The sequence below is a fragment of the Pipistrellus kuhlii genome, unplaced genomic scaffold (genome assembly GCF_014108245.1).
Source record: "Pipistrellus kuhlii isolate mPipKuh1 unplaced genomic scaffold, mPipKuh1.p scaffold_m20_p_8, whole genome shotgun sequence".
Classification (NCBI taxonomy): Eukaryota; Metazoa; Chordata; class Mammalia; order Chiroptera; family Vespertilionidae; genus Pipistrellus; species Pipistrellus kuhlii.
In genome coordinates, this window is record NW_023425584.1 from 21,178,859 (window position 1) to 21,190,951 (window position 12,093).

At 43.7% G+C, this 12,093-nt stretch overlaps 1 protein-coding gene across 5 annotated transcripts in view; it reads left to right on the forward strand.

The window, feature by feature from the left end:
* Positions 1–12,093, forward strand: part of PPP2R2B (protein phosphatase 2 regulatory subunit Bbeta) — a 355,769-nt gene that overhangs the window by 267,775 nt on the left and 75,901 nt on the right. For all 5 annotated transcript variants that reach the window (XM_045576478.1, XM_036425348.2, XM_036425347.2 and 2 more), the window contains 2 exons: positions 7,448–7,545; positions 10,415–10,580. In XM_045576478.1, the coding sequence (XP_045432434.1) occupies positions 7,448–7,545; positions 10,415–10,580 (264 nt within the window). The remainder of the gene's footprint in view (positions 1–7,447; positions 7,546–10,414; positions 10,581–12,093) is intronic.

Here is a 12,093-nt window from a genome sequence, read left to right on the forward strand (position 1 = left end):
CCTACTTAGACAATTTGTAATTTTGTAAAATGTTGCCCTTTAGGCAAGTTTTGTTCCAACTACAGGAAAATTCTTTCTTCTCAGCTTCTATGCTGCAGAAACATGTTTTGAATGAAAGGAAATCTCATCAACTCACATGGCCCGGTTATCTCAACCCTGGTTAGTGCTGGGCATTAGGTCAGCATGGGGAAGCTGTGTGCATATTAATGGAAACAGCATGGCATTCATTACTCACCTGCTTCCTACCATCTGGATTTTCACAGCTCAGCAAGCATGGTGGGCTTCCTGCACATTAGCAGGGAGAACGTGGCTTCCAAGGAGGGCAGGACTGGGTCTCTTTGAAGTCATAACTGTATTACGGACACCATGATTGATTGGGGGGAGGGGTTGGTATGCTGCCCCAAAGAGCTGCTTTCATATTTGAATTATCAAAAAGTCATATACCATTTCCACACAAGGATGGGGAGATAAGCCAGCTCAATACCTGTGCTGGGAACCAAACAAGTGCAGAGAAAAACTGGTTGTGTGGTAAAGTGAAATGAACATGTGCACGTGAGAGCTTGCGAGTGGGAATTCCAATTCAGCACGCATTAATAATCTGGTCTTGTGAAAAGAGCCTAGAGGAGAACAAAGATGGAAACACATGCCTCTTAGTTTGCATTTGATGCAAATAACAAAAAAACCCTGTGGTTTAGCAGTGGCTTAAACCACAGGATATTATATAACAAGTCCACGCATAGGCTATCTCTAAGGTAGGTTTTTGTAGTTCAGTGCTATCGCCAAAGACATTGCCCTATTTTTCCATGTCATACTCAGCCTCTTAGCTTCTTTTTTTTTTTTTTTAATATATTGATTTTTTTTACAGAGAGGAAGGGAGAGAGATAGAGAGCTAGAAACATCGATGAGAGAGAAACCGACCAGCTGCCTCTTGCACACCCCCTACTGGGGATGTGCCCACAACCAATGTACATGCCCTTGACCAGAATCGAACCTGGGACATTTCAGTCCGCAGACCAACGCTCTATCCACTGAGCCAAACCGGTTTCGGCCTCTTGGCTTTTTTAAGTGTTTAGTTTTATCAACTCCTGGTTACATGGTGGCTGCTACAGCCTCACATATCGAGTCCACATATAGCCACATACAAAGGCAGGAAGCAAGAAGTACTCAGTGCCACCAGAAAATGTCCCATTACTTGCTTCCTTCCTTTTATTCAAAGGAAAATTTTTCTAGGAAGTTCTACCTCCTTGTCCCCCAGAAGATGTTCCTCTATGCCTCATTGACCAGATCTGGGTCACTTGGCCACCAGTAGCCACTGGGGAGGCTGGGAAAAGAGTGTCTGCATTTTTCAGCTCCTACAGCAGGAGGCAGGCAAGGACAACAGGCACTGGCTAGAGTAGCCCATCAAGAGTGTCTGCCACAATACACTACCTGCTCTGAATGTGCTTGGTCTGCAGAAGCAGGCTGACATTTAAACAGAGCCCATTTTCTAGCACTTGCTTGTGGTTAAATAGAAAGCAGCAGTTGTGATAAGATCTAGGGAACTGGGGCTGCTGGGCCCCTCTGCCTGCCATTTTTCATGCAAGAGGAACCAGCACCAGGTTCAAGTTAAACCAATATGCAAAGAATTAATTGTGCTCAAATGAAAAGAGAAGGATTCAGTGTCTAAATACCAGACCCTGGTTGGGTGACAAGGAATAAGTCTGGATCAGAAAGTGTATTACTCACAGAAGGTCAGGAGAGCAAGCAGGTAGCATGTGTGCTGCCTATGTCCATGTCCCTGGTAGACATGACTAATTGATCATAAAACTATTCTACCAAGCCTGTCTCTGACCTCAGAACTCTTCTCAATAGGCAGCTTCTTCCCGTAGATCAAAATTGATAAGCCAGATTAGGCATATTTTTTATTATTGCTCAGAACTTTATATTTACCATTCCTGTCACTAGGACCAAGCTAAAGGAATATGAGAAATAGGGTCAACTTAAGGGCAACCAAAACCATTTCACTGTTGCCATCCTCTGTGACGCCTGTCTTTCATCCTTGCTGATGTCCTTGCCCTAGCTAAAGAACAGAAAACTCTCCCCAGAGTTGACCTGGCCATCAGGAAGAAAGCCAAATAATGAGTAGGTAGAATCAGTCGGCTGACACAAGTAGGGTCAAAGACTTTGTAATATTATCAACCAAATGTTTCTTAGATGAAAAGGTAAAACATTTAATGGGTTCTGAAGGCTACATTGCATTACCCTCTCATTTCAATTCCTGTGTCTATGATTGGTGGTGAGAAGGCCGGTTCTAGTGATCTGGTCGGTAAGATTTTGTCCCATCAGAGGATTTGGGTTTAGGTCCTTTCTCATTTTAAACTGTGTCATCATTTGGTCAAAACAGTCAACCTGCTGTTTGAATTGTACATTGCCCAATAATCCTGGGGCCTGCTTCAGACTCCAGCCTAGCACAGTACTATGGGCAATTAGGCCATAGACTAGGGGATCTCTCCTCCCCCTGTCTCCCCATCACATCAATATACTAGTAATTGCCAAGTCATTTTCTATTATTCAGGTACATGGAGACTATATGTATGGAATTACCAATCTTGGACCTTTGTGGGATGCTGAGAATTTTTTTTTTTTTTTTAAGAAAAAGTTGTTCTTAGTGGTGCTCATTGAACATGAAATGGGGTTACCAGGCCACCATCTTGTGGAAATTAAGTCAACACAAATAGATGTAGAACAGGGCAAACATCATACTTCCTTTAAAAATCACTGCTGCACTTGACCTCTGTGACTGCTTTTGAATTCTGTTCTCTGTTTTTAGTAAAAAATGTGCACTTGATCTACATGTTTACAGAACAGATGAAAAATGTTTTGTTTATAGGTTGTTGGTTTTTTTTGCTCAACAGTGTGAAAGACTGGGCATTGAATAAAATTGTCATATGAACTGGTCATTTAAAAACCAAAATCATGTTGAACTTGATGAGTTGATTTCTGTTGAGCATGATTTCAGATGAAGTGTAAGTCCACTAGTTTGTTCTTCTCTCCATATCCTATCTCTATAAAATTATTTTGCGTTGAGCAGCCCAAGTTTTCCAATTTTAACTGCTCCACCAAAGAGGATGATGCAAACGCAAGAGAATTTGTATCAGAAGTTCCAGTATCTTGAAACTGTAATGTGGATGATTCATGAGTTTTGCATCAATTATTAATATTAAACAGTCATAGATGAAGATACACAGCGATGGATGGGGCAGTAACATGTTCTGGTTACACCTACTGGCTTAGCAGTGATAAATGAGTCAGGAAACCAGAAGTTCAAAACAGGCATCAATTCAAGCTGCAATGGCAAAGGCTCTGAAATGAGGTAGACAGTTGCTAAATATAAACAACCTACTATATAGACCAACACACTGGCGGGATTAAAACAAAGGTCAGGACTAAGGAATTTCAGAATCCTGCTGTACCAATCACCCTTTCCCTTAAAAGATTCTTGAGGGCAGCATAACACAAATAATGATAACACTGGGGGAAAAGGGAGACATTTTTATAGCTGGAACCATGCCTGCCGATGTCCCATAAATACTGTCTTGGATCACGTGGCTTAGACTTGAGCCTGAATCTGTGTGTGTGTGTGTGTGTGTGTGTGTGTGTGTGTGTGTGTGTGTTTCCCCTGTGCCTGGCTATTCCAAATTTCCACATCTGCCTCTGTGTTGTGTTCTGATTGGGTCACAGACTCCATTGTACCATGTTGCCTGGACACATGCTCTCTAATAGGCATTGCTCCTTTTATCTTTCTCCTTCCATGATTCACATTTTTGTATGTGAAAAGTAGTCTATGTGCATGTCTATGATTCCTCATGGTTTAAAATGTGCTATAGCATCCAGCTGGCCAGTGTGGTTCAGTGGTTGAGTACGTACTAGGTGGTCATGGTTCCATTCTGGATCAGGCACATGCCCGGGTTTTTATCTCAATCCCCAGTGGGGGTCATGCAGGAGGCAGCCAATCAATGATTCTCTCTGATCATGAAGGTTTCTGTCTCTCTTTCCTCTCAGAAATCAATAAAAATACGTATTTTTTAAAAAGTAATAATTGCCTTTAAGAATTGGGGCAATGCCTTAACCAAAGGTATTACTCTCATGGTAGGGGCTGTCAGTATCATGGTAGTTGGAACCCAGTGGTCTTTCCTAACAATTTTTTAAAAATCTATTTTTATTGATTTTTTTCAGAGAGGAAGGGACAGGGAGTGAGAAATAGAAACATCAATGATGAGAGAGGATCATTGATTGGCTGCCACCTGTATGCCCCACAGGGATGGGATCGAGCCAGCAATTTGGGCATGTGCCCTTGACTGGAATTGAACCTGGGACTCTCCAGTCCACAGGCGGACACTCTATCCACTAAGCCAAACCAGCTAGGACTTTCCTAACAATTTGTAAATGATATGGATAGCATGCACATGTGAAAGAACATTTTAGCAAATACAAAAACAATGCTTTTTTTTTTTTTTTTTCCTAAAGGCTGAGAGAATAGTGAGTAAAAATAGATGCATCAGGCAGAATTTATTTGTAGAAGCTTAAGTGCTGGAGAGCAGACGATTATTTTTGAAGATGGTGATAGAAACTCAATGGAGTGGGGTGGAGTGTTTTTAGCTGAAGTGACTTGAAGGGCAGGGACCTTGAAGCGTGTATCCTCCATGGAGCCTGGAAGAATGCTCTATGCATCTTGTGCAGTGATGAGTAGTTTAAATAAACGAACAGATTCATGCCTAAGAATTATTAAGAAAATATATATCCTGCCTTGTTTTGGCCTGTGTGGATCTGAGAGGGAGAAGGACATTTTCACAGAGAGCCTGGGCAAAAAGGCGGTGTGTCCGGCAACCGAGAAGGAGAGTTTTGTTTCCCTTGGAGTGGCATTTTATTGGAAACGGAGCCAAGGGTTGACCTTGGGAAAAGCTGCTTGACTCTCTGACACCTAACTTTCCAAAGGGAAAAGCCCACCCTTTAGTCCTCAATGCATGGACCCTGACCCCCACCCAGAACTCTGTGTTAGCATTGCTGGGAGAGGAAGGACCGGAACTGACCTTAAGCAGCATCTTATTCCTAATGACAGGAGTAGGGCGCTGTTAACCCCCAGGCCTAGTGTCTCCCCTTCCCTTCCCCCCGCCCCACACCTTCTCCTTATTCCCCACTACCCCTTTCTCTGGAAGGCATTTGTTCTTCAGCAGTTTGAGGGCTCTGGCTCACTCCTTAGTACCCCACAGAAGCCTGAAAGAAAAAAGAAATGGCTTCATCTTCATTAGGTTCCATCCAAGTCCAGAGTCTCTGTGAATAACCCCACTGCTAACCAGGCACTGAAAAGCCAGTAGCAGTACCTAAGCAGTGTGTCAGAGGCAGTGCAAACACTAAGCATGTACATGAGCGTGCTTTGCTAAGTTGCACCAGCAGTGACAAAGAAACGTGGGCAAATAATCCACTTGAGGTGGTTGGTTCCCCAGCCCTGCTGGGCTTTCTTCCTCCTCAGAGGGCACTTGTTAGAGGAATGAGCCTTCTAAGCTTGCATTAGGAACGGGATAAGCATTAGAAACTGGATAAGCACTCCCGTATTTCATGTTTCCCTGAGGTAGCATTCATCTGGAGGGCTCTTCCTGAGGGAACGGACTAGGTTTCTGGTTGAGACCATCAGTAAGGAATGGGGCGGTCTTTTCTGAAGGAAGACTATAGGCCAGGCGTCACAAGCTGGTGACTCACACACCGTATTCAGCCCACAGACAAGATGATGTACTTTTAATGTCCTGGTGTTGGGGGAAAAAAAATTAGTTGCCCACGTATAAAATTTAAGAGATTTTGCATAAAAATTTTGATTTCCAACAGATATTTCAGAATATCTGTCAATGCTCGCAATAGTTCATAGCCACGATTGCCTTAAGCGGAGCAGCCCTTGTCCCCTTAGAGAGGACACAAGCTTTCTACCTCCTCTGGTTTTCTTCCCTCTGTTTCCACCTAGTGCTCCTGTGGAGCTTTGAATTTGCTGTCCTGGGGTCAGTCACCTAAGAGGCCCAAACAAGAAATCATGAATTGGCCTTGGCCAGGCAGTTCCGTTAGTTGGAGTGTCCCATACACCAAAAGGTTGCAGATGTAGTCCCAGGTCAGGTCATGTACAGGAAGCAACCCATCAATGTTTCTCTCTCCCCTCCTCTTTCTCTACAACCAATAAAAAAAACATATCCCTGGGTGAGGATTTTTTTTTTTAAAAGCAATCATGAATTGCTCTTTTAAATGTGCCTAGCTTGAAAGTGACTATGGTCAGTGCCTTATTCTTTTTCCTTCTGCTCAAAGAATGACCATTAAGAGCATTGCCGTACATGGAACAGGACAGTTATATGCAAAGTGGAGAATTGTACACTACTTACCTGAACAAATCAGGCATACCAAGAAAACCCTGAAACGATGATATTAAAGGAAGAGCTGAGATGTGAATTATTCAGGGGCAATTGCCCTCGTTTTCCAGCTCACTGTTTCCCCTCTGCTTTTCTCACATGGACATAATCTTCAGAATGTTCCTCTGTCAAAAGCCATAGTCATAATTCCCCTTCTCCTCCCCTTTTTAGAACTTACTTGAACTTTCAGGAGCAATTGTTGAAGCCCTGCAAGGGAATAATTTCACAAGAATTAACCTCTGACATTTTTCTAAAAATAGCCCTAATAAATCCAATCATAGGTAATTTACCTGTCCGTACTCCTCTGGGGGCAACCGGAGTTGAAGCAAGACTTGGCAGGCTGGCATTCGCTCAGCAGTTATTTGTGATCTGAGTTCCTGGTTTCTGTGTATTTTCTCTGTTGGGGAAACAGGACACATTGCCCTCTCCCCTCTGACTCGTGACCGTTTCCCCAGCACCCGTCTCCTGGGGCTGGGAGAAGGCGTGCTCTTCCAGAAAGGAGTGTTGGGCTCACCAAGAAAACAGACGTACCGTGGGGTCAAGCTGGGGCATTTGTGGGGTCCTTCCTTGAGTTTTCACCTTGCAGAGGTTGTCAGTGCGTTTTCACGTCAGGCATCCCCAGGCCTCGTTGGCTTAGCCACCACGGAAGCCTGTTTGGGAAAGAAAGTGAAATGCAAAGAGGCCGGAAGTGGGTGCAGGCTGCATGGCTGGTAGAAACTATCAAAGAAGATGCCATTCCCACAGGCCTTAGAGAAACTCACTTTCTCTTGCCCAACTTAAGAGGGTCTGAACGTGCTTTTGCTCTCGCTAGATGCTGCAGGAGACCAGTGCAGGCATCGGGGAAACTTACTTTCCCCAGAGCCACTTCTCCCGGCACCTAAAATACAGAACATAAAACTTCGTAAATTCCGCCACCAAGACAAAGCCCCGAGCCCTTCAATGCACAGAAAAGTATGTCTATTATCTGTCGTTTCAAAGCACGTGCGCAGTGACTTAAATTGCCTTTGTCTTCTTTTTTGCAGCTGACATTATCTCTACGGTAGAATTCAACCACACGGGAGAATTACTAGCGACAGGGGACAAGGGGGGTCGGGTTGTCATATTTCAACGAGAGCAGGAGGTAAGTGGCCAGTGAATGCGAAATGCCCCTCTCCTTCCCCCCCCCTTTTTTTTTAGAGGCGGCCTCCTGCCATTCCTTAATCCTCCATGTGCCCCTTCACCTGGCTGCAAAAAACAGCCAGAAAGTCATTCACATCAACAGTTCCACCTTCCGGCTCATAAAAGTACCTGAAAATAGAGCCATTTCCCAGGCATGGCCTTACCTTTTCATGTTCTCATGTCTCATCTGACCTGCAAAATGCCACGGGTGCTCTCTGAGCATAGCTCAGCCTTTGGGTGTGAAATTCATCCTCGAGTGATTCAAATGGAGGTGCCCTTACAGAATGTGCAGGAGGGGTGCGGGGGAACGGTTCTTTGTCCACAGATGTGAAAGGGACAGCTTGGGTCAGCAGAGAAGAAAGCGATAGCTCACCCACCAAAGGGAGTGCAGTCCCCCAAAATGACATCTGAGCGAAGCGCATGGCACACATCTTCCTGTCGGTGACACAGGGGTCCCCGGAGCTGAGTGCTGTGTGCTTTCCGAGCCGGCGTTTTCATTTCCACTGAATCTCAAAAAGCCCATCTTTTTTTTTTTCCCCTGGGTTCCACCAGGAATTGTTTCTCTTTTTCATATAAATTGAGTTTCGGGGTGTCTGCTTCTGTGCTGTCAGAATGGAAGCAGGGCCCGATGTGGTTTCCTTGGCTCCCCCAGGCATGGGGCTGGGGCCTCCAGCAGGCCAGCCTGCATGCTAGCAGCTCTCCCATCTGCTGCCGTCTGCCTCCGGGACTCGCCCAACGCAGCATGGGGGGGCCAAGTGCAGGAGGGAGGGTTCACCGGAGACTTCCCTGGCCATGGAAAGCCTGCTCTGTGCCTCAAAGCCATGTGTGTCCCACCTCCCCTCAAAATAAGGGGAAGCCTCATTTAGAGGTGATGTATTTGGTAATTGCACATTATTTGCAATTAATTTCTATATGGGCATCCTCATCCCTCGGGGTTTCCATAGAGATGCAAGCGGCCCGAGTTCAGTCAGGCACCCCGCCTGTGCCACTGGTCCTGGAAACAGGGAAGTGTGCTTGGCAAGTAGGAACTAATAGCTCTTCGTGACCTGGAATGTTTCCTGCTTTTCCAGAGCTGCTGAGTGCTAATTGGTCTGGCACCTACGGCAAGCGCTTGCCAGTCTGATTTGGATGCTACCAAATCAACACTCGGCTACATGTATTGTTAAAGGCGGACTGGCTCCTCGGCAGCAGGCAGGCTTGTCACAAGGATGTCTGTCCGTGTGGCGAGTAACCTTCAAGCTGATTTTCAAACTTCTTCAATTAAAAAAAAAAAATCCCATTAGGTTCCTGGGGATGATAAAGAGGAACCGGAGGAGCTATTTAGCATAAATCATCCAGGGCAGTGTGTTGCCAGTAATATTTCCGAGCCACCTTTTCCCTTTGCTATTTATAGGTTTCCCCTTTTTTAATTTACTGAAATATGTGGGAAGCCCAATTTCATTAGTAGAATGAAGGGGGACACGTTTTTTCCAAAGAAGAGTGATTTGGTTCAATTAAAAAAAAATGTGTGTGGTATAATAACAGGCAGGTAAGTGTTGAGCTTTGTGGCAAGGCATGGGGTTGAAATGGGCACTCAGCCTCGAAAACAAAGCCATGGGACAACACCAAGGGTCAGGTGTGCTATCTGTGTCTATGAGTGACTTCTCAAGAGGCGCAATCCTGGAGGGCTTGCTGTAGGAAGGGACCTCAGTGCCCTCCAAAGACATGGAACACCTGGTGTCAGCACCAGAGGAGATTGTGGTTTGGATATTCAGTATCTATCCAGAAATCTAGTTATTGTGTGTTTTTTAAATTGAGACTGTATTAAGAGTCAAGCTTTTGTGACAAATGTCTATAAAGACCTGGAGTGGAATTTTTGAACACAGTTTTCCAAAGCCTGACTCCTCAAACCCTTGGTAGACACATTCTAAAAATGCGTGAAATGAAACCGCCCCTCCCTCTCTTCCTTTCTGCTCTTCCTTTGTTTCACGCCCTCTTTTTCCTTCTCTCCACCCTTCGTTATTCTGTTGCCCCTTTCTGCATACCCTTTCCCTGGTGTTTCATTCTCTCGCCATTTATTTAGCTCCTGCTGTTTGCCTGTTGCAGAATCAGAGCTAGGAGGAAGCCAGGGGTGACGTCTCATCACCTCTCAGTGATGCAGGTGGCATCCCTGTGCTCCTGTCTATTTTGTTTTCTGTGTTAGAAAAAAAAAAGGGGGGGGGAGGGGGACCTGATGCCCAAATCTGCTACTTAGAAGTCCTGTGACCTTGGAGGATGTCTCTGAGCCTCCTTTGTCCATTTCCTTGCCCTGCCCACATCTCCAAGATTCTCTGAGAATCAGAGGAGATTTTAAAAGGCCAATGAAAGGTACAGATGCTATAGCTTTGGACTCTTTGTGTAAGGGATTGATAGACGTATATATGGACATCAGCATGGGATGGCTTATGCCAAAGGGTGTTCAAGACATCCACTGATGCAGATTGAAAATATTAGAACTTCTATTTATATTGATTTTTAAATGTATATTGATTTTAAAATCATGTCCTAGTTTAACTTCTATTTCTATGTATATGTTACAATGTATACCATATAGAGTTTTATGTATATCATTTATGCATATATGGATATTGGAGGTACTAATATCCATATATGGATATTGGAGGTACCAACAGAGTTGCAAGATCAATGCTTTGGAGGCCTCTAAGCTAGGGTAAAACTCTCATTTCATGCCAATGGCCGGCCTACCCATCCCTAATGATTTTGCTCAAAAAAAAAATAAGAAATTGGTGAATTCGCAGATGGCCTATGTGTTTTTAATCTTTGGTGTATTCTCCTCCCGCTCTTTCCTACAGAGTAAAAATCAGGTTCATCGCAGGGGTGAATACAATGTTTACAGCACGTTCCAGAGCCATGAGCCCGAGTTCGATTACCTGAAGAGTTTAGAGATAGAAGAAAAAATCAATAAAATAAGATGGCTCCCCCAGCAGAATGCAGCCTACTTCCTTCTGTCTACTAACGGTATGTACAAGTGTCTTCTCCTACTTGGTATTGTCAGAGGTAGAATCAGCCACGTCATACGTTTCAATCTCTCTTAGACTCCATTTTCCTTCTTAATCTTGTGGGCTGTCCCCCAAAAAAACCTGAGCAGCCATCTTTGCAGGATGCTTACCTTAGTGCCTGGCGCAGAGTGGGCCCTCAGTAAATGGTAGTGATTCTTCTTAAATATCACACATTTCTGACCCAATTATGTGAGCCCCAGTATCTGCAGTTTCTGACTGATGCAGATTATTTCCAGGTGCTTCTGGAATGTGACTTCCTGTTTTAAGATTCATTGCATGTTATTCTGGGAATGCATTTCAGGAACCCCGACAGGCCATCCTGTGAGTCTGACATGCTGAGTAGAAGTTATTATTCCCTGGATGTGTTTCGGGGGTTTTCTCTCTCTGACACAATCGAGTTCTCTGAGCACAGGTCCAGGAGAGAGAGGCATCCGACGAAAGGATGATGAATAAGTGGTTTCTTTCTCTTTCTCCCTCCACACTCTTCTAAGAGCAATTGTTGATTTCGGGAGAGTTGCTATAAACAGGTCCAAGAGAGAGGAGGTTGGGGGTTGAATAGTGAGCCAAATCCCATGTTAATTCGGTGGAATTACCTTCCCTTGCTTTTCTCAATGCCATTGCTGACAGAAGCCCACCTATGCTCGAAACAATTTAGAATAAAAGCATATATAATACTAAAGGGTGCTAATTGGATGGCATAACAATTAAGAGGGTTAGTGGATAAAAATTAAACACCACCTCCCAAGCAAATAAGCTGGAGCGTGATTCATTGTGTAAGAGTCTGTAAGGAGGCACTAGTACATTTAAATATAGATCAGAAAGCAAGGGACTTGCTTCTTGCCCATCCCCAAGTGCTCACATGTCAAGTGAAAAAATGTAAATGCTAATCAGACGTATATTAACATTTTTAGAAACTAAAAGGAAACACACCTATAGGCTTATCATGATTAATTTTTTATTATGTATTATGAGTTTTCTTATAAATTTGTTCTTTTTATCATTTTTATTTTCTAAGTTTTGATGATAAGTTTTATATTTTATTTTAAAAGGAAGGAGGGGTTTTCTTATTGCGTATGAACCCCAAATCCCTCAAATATAAAGCCAGTGTACAATGCTAAAAAAAAAAAAAATATGGCAATTCTGAAACAGCCAGTTTGGAGTTAGTTATTCACGCATGGCTTATCTCAACATGTCCAGATTTCCAGTCGTCTGTTTTTCCAGATTCCAAGTAATTTAATTCTTCCTCATAACTGTATTTATTGTTCTATTTATTTTGTCGACTATGTTTCTTGTAAGCCAAACCATATGAATTTTTTTCAATGTCTTCCCTCTTACTATTGAAATTTCACTCAAAGACTTTGCACATTCAACACTATTTAGATTTAAAAAAAGACTTCTGATGATTCTGACTTAATTACTTTGGGCAGGGAAAGTGTCTGATTATCTGCTCCAGCTAGCTTACTTTATATCAT